Source organism: Leptodactylus fuscus, chromosome 6 (assembly GCF_031893055.1).
Source record: "Leptodactylus fuscus isolate aLepFus1 chromosome 6, aLepFus1.hap2, whole genome shotgun sequence".
Taxonomy (NCBI): domain Eukaryota; kingdom Metazoa; phylum Chordata; class Amphibia; order Anura; family Leptodactylidae; genus Leptodactylus; species Leptodactylus fuscus.
Window position 1 is genome coordinate 177,097,709 of NC_134270.1, and position 13,707 is coordinate 177,111,415.

The 13,707-nt window shown below is 41.0% G+C and overlaps 2 protein-coding genes across 2 annotated transcripts; both read right to left on the reverse strand.

Annotated features, from left to right (window-relative positions):
* Positions 1-683: 683 nt before the first annotated feature.
* LOC142209866 (nicotinamide N-methyltransferase-like) lies at positions 684-2,597 on the reverse strand. The gene is made up of 3 exons (XM_075278906.1): positions 2,432-2,597; positions 1,682-1,889; positions 684-1,104 (listed from the first exon to the last, which is right to left on the reverse strand). The coding sequence occupies exons 1-3, from the start codon at positions 2,580-2,582 to the stop codon at positions 684-686; spliced, it is 780 nt and encodes a 259-aa protein (XP_075135007.1). The 5' UTR covers positions 2,583-2,597.
* A 5,792-nt stretch (positions 2,598-8,389) lies between these two features.
* Positions 8,390-13,431, reverse strand: LOC142209868 (nicotinamide N-methyltransferase-like). Its single transcript, XM_075278907.1, has 3 exons — positions 13,252-13,431; positions 12,365-12,572; positions 8,390-8,813 (listed from the first exon to the last, which is right to left on the reverse strand). Exons 1-3 carry the CDS (start codon positions 13,400-13,402, stop codon positions 8,390-8,392), a joined length of 783 nt encoding a protein of 260 aa, XP_075135008.1. The 5' UTR covers positions 13,403-13,431.
* Positions 13,432-13,707: the final 276 nt, after the last annotated feature.

A 13,707-nucleotide genomic window follows, 5' to 3' on the forward strand; every position in this document is an offset into this window, starting at 1 on the left:
TATACAGCTCTAATTGTATTCCATTGTATTGATGAGCTCCCTCTAGTGGTGCCTGCAGTCAGAATGTTATCATTAAACTTAATGTTTATGTAGATGATTTAAAACCATAAAGATACATAAAGAAATTGTAATTCAAAGGATTTAGGACTAATATAAATGATTAAGAAAGTCAAACATTCACTATATAATAATAATAATAATAATAATAATAATAATAATAATAATAATAATAATAATAATATTGTGTGACTTGAAACGTTTAAAAGCAAAAAAAACTATTAACATGCACCTTCTGGGATCTATAGAGTGAAATACTTTTTGCAGCCAAGATCTTACTTAAGCAAAATTACAAAATTCTCTGTAAATTGTTGACAGTGAATAATATTATATAGGTTTGCTTTGATTATTACATCCCATTTAATGGTTTACTTGTAAGTTCTAGACATACAGGCTTAGCTCTCTGTTCTTTTCAATGATTTTTTTTTATTTATTTATTTTTTTAGTGTACAGCAAAGAATAGTTGTCTGTGCTTTCCATACAGCTTTCCTTAAGAAAGACACCTGCAATGCACAACCTTCTATTGGAGATGTACAATGGCTAATCCTCCTGATGTATACACGCAATGGAAGGCTTGAATATAACTTGACAAGAGTCTCATCAAGTCACTACATTTCTACCTAGAGCTACTTCTTGTGAGCTACAATGAATATAATAGCCTTATAATCAATAAGATCACTGACAGATGTTCTCTTATGGACCTTACACTCATCTATTATAAAATCTTCTTCTTCTAGAACTTTCCTGACAAAATCTTCATCATATGTGAATGCATGGAACTTGTCTTTCCCAACTGTGTAATATGTTACTCCTAAACACCCAATTAATATGATGTGTCCTCCAGGTTTCAGCAATCTTGAGAACTTCCTGAGATATCTGATGTAGTCATCTTGGTCTTTGCAGATAGCATCTAGTAGCCAAGCACTGATGATACAATCGGCCGGAGGTAAAACTATCGGCTCGGTCATGTTTTCTTTCTCGATGTCACATTTCACAACATGTTGCATTGCTGATCTCACTTTTACTTCTTTGTCCTCAACCCGGTGACTTAAAGAAATGGGAAGAGAGAAGAGAAGAGAGTGATTGTCCCTTATCATAAATAACAAACATATTTGGTGTGGCCATAACCCTTACAGTCCATACGATAAAATTAAAACAGTATTTATAATAATTACCGAATTGGACAAATATACATTTACTTAGTAACAATCTGAGATCCGGTATTCTTATAAGGGATCTGAAGCTATTGAGCCCCTTCAACAGTCCCTCCCGTTTTTGCCACAACCCGCCATTCACAAATCACCCTGCAAAGACCTGCCCCAGATTGATGATGCTAGGTGTAGGGAGAGGCACAAAAATTCATAATTGCATAAAATCTCTACAACAAACCAAGTTAAATCTTAGTCCTGGTATATATCAGCATTGGGTGGTTCTTTGAGCATGAGATGACTACGCTACAGCAGGGTAATAGTTGGGGTGAGTTGGGTGGTCACAGTTTGGTGTAGTCTGTGTGTGGTTATTACAGGAAGAAGATATCCTGCCTAAACATTCCCTAGATCTGTCTCCATATGTTCTCTATGACAATGACAGTGAGTTTTCCTTAATAGTTGGACAAATACTTCACCTTTTTCCTTCTATGTCTACATGAATTTTTCCAACATGACCCCAATGGAAGGCTCCTGTACGTTTGTCCGTCCATCTTTTCAGCTCCAGGATACATCTGTCTTGTATCTTCAGCACTATGATGTCTTTGAAAAACTCACAGGCCGAATACAGATGATGAACCAGGGAACCAATGCTGAGGTCCAGTAAGATGTCTCCTTTAATATGACCTTTAAGAAAAATCCAAATATTGAAACAACCAACACATTAAACCATAATATATGTTGTAGATAATAACATGTGTACATTGTTAGCTTTACACTTATTCCTATTTCTGCCATTAGTGACACCCTGATCATATAATGATTGTTGGTGCATTCTCTTTGTAAGATCTGATATCTTTCATTGTACAGGAGATTCTACACATTGTCAGGTTATCATTGGTGAGAGATCAGGAAGTGACATTCGCACCAACTGGTGGACCCCAAACTGCCAGATGACAGCAGATTTACAAGTTACATTTTTGAGTTGCCTTTTGACATTATCAATAAGTTTTCCTGGTTTCTGGAGACTCCATAGGGAGAAATGATTCTACTAAACCCTGATGTTCTATATTTTACATTATACTCCAAGACCAAGGATTTACTCTGATCCCTTTACTTGTTATACCTGAGCAGTCTGGTTGTCCCTTCTGATCTTCCATATCTCAAAGTAAATCAATTTGCCCATTTAGTATGGAAATAAATTAACCAGAGACAGTCCAGATACAGACCTGCTGAGAAAGCTTTTGTAAGGCTTTTCATGGGAAATATCAAGGCGTCCTCTCCAAAGACCATTTCAGGTTCATCTGATAAATATTGGTCCAGTAATTGTCTGGTATCATAGCCATGTATATGATAGCGCTTGTAAGTACTGGAATCCATCGTGTAGTCTTGTGGTACAGATAATTCCTTCTAGACTGGTGCACAAGGTCTGTATAGAAGTGCTTGGGATCTCTGTACATTAGTAGGATAGTTACATTTACTTATCACATCATGTGTTATTATATTCATGAGCCAGTCATGGGGAGAGAAAGTCACATGGAGATGATATATTTACTTAAAACAATCTTTTTTTTGTTTATTTTTTTTTCTTACCATCCCATCATATGTTTATTAGAGATGAGCGAGTAGTTAAATACTCGATATTCGATATTCGTTTCGAGTAGCCCCTTAATATTCCTTACAGTATAGAATCAGTTCCTGGGTAGGCTATTACACAGATTTGCAGTCCTTACAGTGAAGAAGCCTTGTTACCCGTGGATTTTAAACCTTTTTTCCTCCAGATGGAGGAAGTGCGTCATTTTAGAGGATTTTACATGGAACAGCTTTTCCCCATATTTCTAATATGGGCCATATAGGTTTATCATTTCACCCCCTAAAACGCCTCTTCTCCAGACTAAACGGATTCAGCTCATTTAAAGCATAACTAAATTTCAGGACAACTTGATTTTCTGGCAGTATTTGTCATTAATACATCTTGTCTCATATCCATATGTCTGCACAGTGAATGCCATAAAAACAAAACCCAGAAGAACATGGCACAAATGCAATTTTTTTTCTAATTTTCATGATATTTATTTATTTTTTGCATTTTCCCAGCACATTATATGGAATACTAAATGTACCACTATGAAGTAAAACCTGTCTGGTAAGAAATAAGCCCTCATATAGCAATGTGAATGGAAAAATAATTAAAAAAATTATGACATTAAAACCAAGTGCTGCAGGAGATTTCTGAAGAACAGCATTGCTAACAACAGTTTACGTATATTCTGCTCCAGAGGAGGATTCTACTCATGTCTGAGAAGTCGCTGGTCTCATCATACATCAGACACATCCTCGGGGTGTCCCTGCACCTGTACTGAATTCTGCTCCAGTTCATGGCATACTAGTTATCAATCAGATGCCACAAAATTGGCTTATATGACGATGAGTGTGGCAGGGCCAGTGACTACGCCTTTGTCACACATCTTCAGATTCATGCAGTTGGAAATTTTTCTCTTGCTCTTACCATTCCTAAGCAATCACTTCTGTTATCTCCAGCACCCAATATTCTAAATAGATTCTCTACGATTAGGTAGGTGAGCCGATCTTGGGATTTCAGCATCATTTTTAAAATCCGATTTCTGATCATTTTCCATCTGAACCCCACCCCGATCCCAATTTTGATCCTAATGCAAGTCAGTGGGATTTTTTAATTATCAAAGATCGGATTTTAAAAATGATCCTATTCACTACATAGCATGGAGTCCAAAAATTGAAAGCTTCAATTTTTGGACTCCACGCTGTGTAGTGATTAAAAAATCCACCTGCTACTTAGTCTCCCCTACTGTCCGGCTACCTGCACAGATCCGCTGCCACTGTCACTCCCCGTTCCTCTCTCAATTACTGTACATGCCTTCATAGTGCTGTGTGCACCCCCACCTCCCTAGGCTAGTGTTACTGATGCTGGGAGTAGGCGGGGCTTGTTGTGGCTTAGGAGAGTGTGGGTGGGTACAGGACGGGGAGATGTGAGTGCATCACTTACATATCACTTCCCAGGACCCGCCCACACTCTCCTAAGCCACAAGCCCCACCTTCTCCCAGCATCTGTAACACTAGCCTAGGGAGGCGGGGGTGCGTACGGCGCTCTGAAGGCATGTGCATGAGAGAGAAGAGGAGCAAGAAGAACGGGTAGCGGCAGCAGATCTGTGCAGGTAAGTTGAGCGACCGGGATTTGAATTCAGTTCCCAATCTTTTTTTTAGATAGGAACCTGATCGCGATCGTGAAATTTATTCGATCATGTCCACACATTATCCCATTCTGGTCTAACATAGAGGACGCAATTAAACAGCTGAAGTCCCAAGACTTTGAACTTTCTCCTATCATTATATTCCTGAAGAAATCTATGCCCCACTATGTACCTAAAAAAGACATCCTACTTAACCATCTGCTTGCTGCTGCTAAACTGTTAATCCCAAAATACTGGATGCAGATGACCTCACCATCTGTGCAGGAATGGGAAGCTAACTCAAGTGACTCAAATCATGCGTTTCGAGGAACTACTTAGTTGGGCATCACGAACCCATACTCAATTTGTGAACATTTGGTCTCCCTGGATAGACTATTTGGAGCAGAAATCCTCTTCTACTAGTGACACCTGATGGCTCCTCCTTAGTTTGCTGATCTAAAACTGCCCTAACCCTTCACCTTACCGCTCTCTTTATCAGACTTTCTTTTTCCTTTGGAAAGTGAACTACCTTTGTCTTGTCTCTCCCCCATCCCCCCCTCCCCCTACCCCTTTTTCTTTTGTCTTACTGCACTATGAAAAGTTATTATTCTTAAGCTCATTGTGTGAATTAACACATGGTTTTCTGAGTAAGTTGACATGACATGTTTATGCTTTCTTACATACCGCATATTTATATGCATACAACCAGGACGTCAGTCATTTACTACACTGTTGGATATCTGTATTGAATTTTTATGTTTTATTTTTCTTGTTACTTGTCGCTCTGTAACTTTTCACTTGTAAAACTAATAAAAATCTTGTATGAAAAAAAAATTAAATTAAATTGACTCGATCGCCTATCGGGATCCAATCTTTTCTGATCCCGATCGCTCAATCCTAGTTGCAGCATATCAATTCTACCTATGGCAGTGCCAGAAGTTTCCATACAGGTGTATAGAAAGTCCTCTAGAAAGTAGGGTTTTAGTCTGAAAGGGGTATTCAGGTCAAGGAGTAGTAGTGCTTAGAGTCCTAGCTTCAAATTGGATCCAAAGACTATATCTGGAAAGAGTTTGTATGTTCTCCTCATGTTTGGTGGCTTTCTTTAGGTATTTCCTCCCAGATTTCAAAGACGTTCTGATAGGGAATGTAGAAATAGAGACGCACACAGTAATACTTCCATCTAGTGGACAAATAATACATACCGTGTTTCCCCGAAATTAGAACACCCCCTGAAAGTAAGGCATGCGGGGGTGTCTGTTAAATTGCCTAATATAAGGCATCCCCGAAAATAAGGCATGCCTGGCAGTGGTGTGCGGGGTTTTGGGGGGTGTGGCTTAGTGGAGCTTTTGTGGGTGGGGCTTAGCGAGCTCCACTTCACTGACACAGTAGCCATGCTCTGTGCTCCATGTGCACAGCAAAGCCGGCTGCTGCCTCTGCTGTTGTAGGATGAGCTCTCCCAGCTCATCCCAGAGGCAGAGACAGCAGCTGCCATACAGAAGAGGCAGCAGCCGGCTTTCCTGTGCACACGGAGCACAGAGCATGGCTACTGTGTCAGTGAAGTGGAGCTCGCTAAGCCCCGCCCACGAAAGCTCTGATAAGCCACGCCCACCACTTCCGGGACGAACAGCAGCACCAGTGCTGCTAGGAAGAAGGGAAAGGTAAGTATGATACCTTCCCCCCTCCCCTACACTACACTACCTACAACCGGCAGTCATGCTGACGCTCCACTAAGGAAGTGCTGGCATGACTGCCGGTTGTAATAAGACACCCCCCGAAATAAGACAGGTCCTATATTTAGAGTGACAATTTAATATAAGACACTGTCTTATTTTCGGGAAAACACGGTAGTGACCATTTTCTTGATAATGCAATTATCATTAAGCTCCATGGTGTCCACAAGCCTCAGGAGCTCAGTCTTCAGCTGTTGTATCCGCTAGGACTGCACAGGATACAGGTCAATGAACACAATTCTGGTATAAATTCTGGGGCAGGACTTTTATGACCCCTAAACAGTTCCTTATAGCCCCTGTGGTTAGGGGGTAATTTTCTGTGACCCGATAACCCCTTTAAGTGGTTTAATAACTGCAGCTTGTTCTGTATCTTTGTATCACAGTATATTATTAGTAGACTTTGCTGTCGGTGGTTGATGCCTCTTATTCTCATGTACAGTCATGGGTTCTAAATGACTTCTACACACAAAAACATTCTTAGTTCTTATTGACATAGAAATCATAAGGGACCAGATTATAACATGATGTCACCTCTACCAGTGTTCAATATTTACTACTAAAATAATTCATCTGGCCATACATTGTGTATTTATAGGGGAATCGTGAATAATGACGATCTATCTATAAAGCAAGACAATGCCCATTCTGCCATATAGTGCCCATATACTGCAATACTGTGTCAGTATAAGATCAGAATTAGTATACAGGGATGTAGTTTTTGTCAGAAAGAGAATCACACTTTTTGCAGATGAACAACATAACATTATTTAAAGGTAATGTGTCATATCACAATAAACAATTGCTTAAAATGAATTTAATGCTAGCATGAGAATATTAGATTTTTTTGTTTGTGTAGTGAACCCATAAGAATTGGACAGTTTCTGATTAGATACATGTACACAGTACTACACGCCAGAGTATTAGAGATGCGCCTGCACACACAGTACCGCACACTGGAGGATTAGATATGCGCGTCTGTACACAGTACGACACTGGAGGATTAAATACGCGCCTACGCACACTTTACCACACGCCGGAGGATTATATATGTTCCTGTGCACACAATACCACACATTGGAGGATTAGATATGCGCCTCAGCACTACACACCAGATTATTAGATACGCACATCTGCACATAGTACTAGACGCCGGAGGATTATATAGGTGTCTCACCACACATTACCACACATGAGAGTTTTACTCCACATTTCCATAGCAACCCAGCCATTTTTTTCACTGCTGTAAGTCAACTTTAAAGGGGCAGAGCACTGTGGATGACACTGTTACACAAGGTCACATACACACAGCTTTACTCCAGGTCTCCATAACAACCAATCACAGGATTTTCACTGATATCCAAAATTAGATACACATGATCACATGACACTTATGGACACACACACAAATGACATACAAAATAAACAAGGGCAATTCAGGGCCACTACACAAACAAAAAATGTAATATACCTGTGCGAAGCCGGGTCCTCCTGCTAGTTTTTATATATGTAATCTATAAAATAAATTAAAGGTGTCCATTACTTTGGACACTTCTGACTTGTTAGAAGGTTCCCTTGGCAATAACACAATCACATAGTGTCCTCAGATAGCAGAATTTTCCTGCAGCGCCCCCTCAATGGAATTTAAGCATTATTTAAAGCATTACAAAGTGAGGTGGTGCAATGCAAAACAGGACAAAGCGACAGAGCAAAAAATGTTCCAGGCTTCACAATGGCCAAGACGGGATTTCACTATTTAATTTTAATGTCTATGCAGATTATTTACACCTCTGTATAAGAAACGGAAGGCCTAATGGATATAAATATAAATTAAGAAATCATAACTCAAAAATGTTGGACTTTCTTAAATTGACAAGCGGGGATATTCACTATAAAGGAGTAGTATTGTATCATTTGAAAAATTCTGAATGCAAAATATCGATACAATACAGTACTATAGTATGAAACAGTTTTTACAACTAATATCCTATTAAGAAAATGAAGACAATTCTATATAAATTGTTGCTAAATATCATCATACAGGAAGCCCTGGTTTACTTTATTCCATTAAGGATTTACATACAAATTACAGACATGCAGACTTAAGTTTATGTTCATTCCAATGCATTTTTTATAAGAGCAAAGTTGTCTGTGCTACTATTACTATATTCTATATACTATATACGTACAATGGAAGCCTTGAATATAATCTGCCTAGAGTCTAATTCATACACGACATTTCTACCTAGATCTACTTCTTATTGTGAGCTGCAATGAATATGACAGCCTTATAGTCAGTAAGGTCACTCACAGCTGTTCTCTTCTGAAGCTTACAATGATCTATTATGAAACCTTCTCCTTCTAGAGCTTTCCTGACAAAATCATCACTATAGCTGAAAGCATGGAACTTGTCTCTCCCAACTGTGTAATATGTCTCTCCTAAACACCCAAGTAACATGAAGTGTCCTCCAGGTTTTAGCAATCTTGAGAACTTCCTGAGATATCTGATGTAGTCATCTTGGTCTTTGCTGATAGCCTCGAGTAGCAAAGTACTGATGATACAATCGGCCGGAGGTAAAACTATCGGCTTTGTCATGTTTTCTTTCTCGAGGTCACATTTCACAACATGTTGCATTGCTGATCTCACTTTCACTTCTTTGTCTTCTAACTGGTGACTGTAAGAAATTGGGAAAGGGAAGAAAGTGATTGTTCCTCAGTCATCATCAATAGGATAAAATAAAAGCTCAATTCAACCTGAAAAGAATACTAGATCTCATTGTAATAAATAAATCAGTACAGGGAACCAAACATATCAAATATGGGCTCCTAGGAACCTATCTATAAAACATAGTGTAGAATACTCTTATGGCTCCTAGGAACCTCTCTATAAAACATAGTGTAGAATACTCTTAGGACTCCTAGGAACCTCTCTATAAAACATAGTGTAGAATACTCTTAGGGCTCCTAGGGACCTATCTATAATACATAGTGTAGAATACTCTTAGGGCTCCTAGGAACCTATCTATAAAACATAGTGTAGAATACTCTTAGGGCTCCTAGGAACCCATCTATAATACATAGTGTAGAACACTCTTAGGGCTCCTAGGAACCTATCTATAAAACATAGTGTAGAATACTCTTAGGACTCCTAGGAACCTATCTATAATACATAGTGTAGAATACTCTTAGGGCTCCTAGGAACCTATCTATAAAACATAGTGTAGAATACTCTTAGGGCTCCTAGGAACCCATCTATAATACATAGTGTAGAACACTCTTAGGGCTCCTAGGGACCTATCTTTAAAACATAGTGTAGAATACTCTTAGGGCTCCTAGGAACCTATCTATAAAACATAGTGTAGAATACTCTTAGGGCTCCTAGGGACCTATCTATAATACATAGTGTAGAATACTCTTAGGGCTCCTAGGAACCTATCTATAAAACATAGTGTAGAATACTCTTAGGGCTCCTAGGAACCTTTCTATAAAACATAATGTCGAACACTGTCAGAGCTCCTAGGACTATGTACAGTATTTTATTTCTAGCTCTCTAAAGCAAACGCAACCAAGTCAAAGTGAAAATGTATATGGCAAAATGAATGGTGAGACAACAATACCAACTCAGAACTGGGTGGTATACGCCGGTGGAGTAGTTGAGCTAAACACACACATTCAGCACTGCTTCATCACGCCAATAGAATGCATTGGCCAGTGCTGATTGAAGCAGAGCTGAATCTGTGTGCTTAGCTCAACTACTCCACCGGCGTAGTTGAGCTAAACACACACATTCAGCACTGCTTCATCACGCCAATAGAATGCACTGGCCAGCGCTGATTGGCCAGAGTACGGAATTCGGCCAATCAGCGCTGGCTCTGCTGGAGGAGGCGGAGTCTAAGATTGCTCCACACCAGTCTCCATTCTGGTCCGACCTTAGACTCCGCCTCCTCCAGCCGAGCCAGCGCTGATTGGCCGAATTCCGTACTCTGGCCAATCAGCACTGGCTAATGCATTGTATTGACGTGATGAAGCAGTACTGAATGTGTGTGTTTAGCTCAACTACACCGGTGGAGTAGTTGAGCTAAGCACACACATTCAGCTCTGCTTCAATCAGCGCTGGCCAATGCATTCTATTAACTTGATGAAGCAGAGTGTGCACAAGGGTTCAAGCGCACCCTCGGCTCTGTTGTAGCAGAGCCGAGGCTGCACAAGGGTTCAAGCACACCCTCGGCTCTGCTACATCAGAGCCGAGGGTGCGCTTGAACCCTTGTGCAGCCTCGGCTCTGCTACATCAGAGCTGAGGGTGCGCTTGAACCCTTGTGCACACTCTGCTTCATCAAGCTAATAGAATGCATTGGCCAGCGCTGATTGAAGCAGAGCTGAATCTGTGTGCTTAGCTCAACTACTCCACCGGTGTAGTTGAGCTAAACACACACATTCAGCACTGCTTCATCACGCCAATACAATGCATTAGCCAGTGCTGATTGGCCAGAGTACGGAATTCGGCCAATCAGCGCTGGCTCGGCTGGAGGAGGCGGAGTCTAAGGTCGGACCAGAATGGAGACTGGTGTGGAGCAATCTTAGACTCCGCCTCCTCCAGCAGAGCCAGCGCTGATTGGCCGAATTCCGTACTCTGGCCAATCAGCGCTGGCCAGTGCATTCTATTGGCGTGATGAAGCAGTGCTGAATGTGTGTGTTTAGCTCAACTACGCCGGTGGAGTAGTTGAGCTAAGCACACAGATTCAGCTCTGCTTCAATCAGCACTGGCCAATGCATTCTATTAGCCCGATGAAGTAGAGCTGAATGTGTGTGCTTAGCACACACATTTAGCTCTACTTCATCGGGCTAATAGAATGCATTGGCCAATCAGCGCTGGCCAATGCATTCTATTAGCGTGAACTGAGTTTGCACAGGGGTTCTAGTGCACCCTCGGCTCTGCTACATCAGATTGCTACATCTGATGTAGCAGTGCCGAGTGTGCATCAGATGTGTAGTTGAGCAGAACTGGCTCAGCACTGCTAAGTCTCTGCATTCGCATAGGAATGCATTGGCCAGCCTTCGGCCAATCAGCGCTGGCTCTGCCGGAGGAGGCGGAGTCTAAGGTCGGACCTGAATGGAGACTGGTGTGGAGCGATCTTAGACTCCGCCTCCTCCAGCAGAGCCAGCGCTGATTGGTTGAGTTCCGTACTCTGGCCAATCAGCACTGGCCAATGCATTTCTATGGGGAAAAGTTAGCTTGCGAAAATCGCAAACTGACAGGGATTTCCATGAAATAAAGTGACTTTTATGCCCCCAGACATGCTTCCCCTGCTGTCCCAGTGTCATTCCAGGGTGTTGGTATCATTTCCTGGGGTGTCATAGTGGACTTGGTGACCCTCCAGACACGGATTTGGGTTTCCCCCTTAACGAGTATATGTTCCCCATAGACTATAATGGGGTTCAAAACCCATTCGAACACTCGAACAGTGAGCGGCTGTTCGAATCGAATTTCGAACCTCGAACATTTTAGTGTTCGCTCATCTCTACCGCAGCGTCTTCCGACTCTGAATTCACTCTGCCAGGCATTGGGACTGGGCAGAGCCGACTGCGCGTGCCCGCACTACAAGCGGACATGTGCAGTCGGCTCTGCCCAGGCCCGATGCCTGGCAGAGTGAATAAAGAGCCGGAAGACGCCGTGGGGACGCTGCAAAGAGAAGACTTCTAATGGTAGGAGAAGAACCAGCGTTGATTGGCCGACTGTATAGCATTCGGCCAATCAATGCTGGTTCTGCATCGAACTTTTCCATTCGAATAGCGAGTGGTACTCGATCGAGTACGAGTATTTCGAATACTGTAGTATTCAATCCAATACCTACTCGATCGAGTACTACTCACTCATCTCTATTAATCAATAGTATTTACCTCCCCCTCACCCACAGCACTGCTAAATAAAGAGCAGGTGCCTGCCTGGGGGAGTCATTTTAGTTTCATCTAGACATTTTATTGAAAACCAAACAATTTGGAATACTCGGGTCGAAAATGGTTTGTTTCGAACATATTTGCCCATCTCTAGTTATGGTATATATGAACATGAGTTTGTTCTTTGACCATGACACTACCATTCTGCACAGAGTACATCCAGCAGGATAGAACACTTGGCATGAGTTGGGTGTTCACAGCTTGGTGTAGTCTGTGTGTGTGGTTATACAATGACAATGGATTCTCCTTAATAGTTGTACAAATACTTCACCTTTTTCCTTCTATGTCTGCATGATGTTTTGCGGCATGTCCCCAATGAAAGGCTCCGGTACGTTTGTCCGTCCATCTTTTCAGCTCCAGGATACATCTGTCTTTGATCTTCAGTACTATCATGTGTTTGAAAAACTCACAGGCTGAATACAGATGATGAACCAGGGAACCATGGCTGATGTCAAGTAAGATGTCTCCTTTAATATGGCCTGCAGAAAAACATAAAAACAAACAATAAAAAAAACAATAAAAAGTTTTTTAAAAAACACAGTAGCATATAAAAACATATCATGTAAACAACCCCCCCCCCAAAAAAAAAAAAACAACAAACAAACAAACCATGTCACGTATTTCCACATGCAAATAAGCCCCCATTACGATGAACGCGATAGGGAAAAATAAATAAATAAATACCTGTACAGTTTGGTTGCTTCTTCTGATCTTCTATAGCTCAAAAAATTAAGTTTGCACAATTTTTATGCAGCCATTCACAATTTATTAACTTTCTGAGCTCTACTATTAAGTTCCACTTAGCATATAGTTATTGCTGACACAGAGCACCGGAGCTGTGCATGCTAAATGGATTCGGGTTCCAGCTGGGACCTGGTAGTATCTAAAGGAGTCAGAAAATGTCATGACCCCTGCCACTTCCCCTCCCTTCCCAGATGCTGTGATCAATAGCAGTCAAGACAACTGTGTTGGTTGTGGCAAAAGTGGCAAATCATAATAAAACCAATATCAACTTGGTATTTCCTATAAGATATGCAAGATATAAGCCCTCATAGGGATAAGTCAACATAAAAACAAAGAATTTATGAATCATAGAAGGCTTAGGGTTAAATAAATTATCCACAGACAGTGCAAATAGTGCACAGACATGCCAAATACCTGCTGCAAAAGCATTTGTAAGGCTTTTAATGGGAAATATCAAGGCGTCCTCTCCAAAGACCATCTGAGATTTATCAGAAAAATAATGGTCTAGATATTGTCTGGAATCCTGGTCATGTTTATGATAGCGCTTATATGTACAGGGATCCATCGTGTAGTCTTATGGTGCAGATGATGGGATTCTTTCTAGACTGGTGCACAAGGTCTGTATAGAAGTACTTGGGATCTCTGTACATTAGTAGGATAGTTACATTTACTTATCACATCATGTGTTATTATATTCATGAGCCAGTCATGGGGAGAGAAAACCACATGGAGAAGAAATGATCTTTACTTAAGCTATTATTTTTCTTGTTAATCTCTTATGTTTCCATAATATATTTATGTTGTGAGTGGAGATGAGCAAATAGTATTCGAAACTCTAGCTGCTTCCATTCATTCCCAGGTTAGCGAGGG

Excerpts from the sequence above, each read along its gene's own strand:
- LOC142209866 (XM_075278906.1), bottom strand. The coding sequence starts at position 2,582 with ATGGATTCCAGTACTTACAAGCGCTATCATATACATGGCTATGATACC. Across the intron at positions 1,890-2,431 it reads TACAAAAGCTTTCTCAGCAG|GTCATATTAAAGGAGACATC; the intron begins GTCTGTATCTGG and ends TTTTTCTTAAAG. Across the intron at positions 1,105-1,681 it reads GTAGACATAGAAGGAAAAAG|TCACCGGGTTGAGGACAAAG; the intron begins GTGAAGTATTTG and ends CATTTCTTTAAG.
- LOC142209868 (XM_075278907.1), bottom strand. The coding sequence starts at position 13,402 with ATGGATCCCTGTACATATAAGCGCTATCATAAACATGACCAGGATTCC. Across the intron at positions 12,573-13,251 it reads TACAAATGCTTTTGCAGCAG|GCCATATTAAAGGAGACATC; the intron begins GTATTTGGCATG and ends GTTTTTCTGCAG. Across the intron at positions 8,814-12,364 it reads GCAGACATAGAAGGAAAAAG|TCACCAGTTAGAAGACAAAG; the intron begins GTGAAGTATTTG and ends AATTTCTTACAG.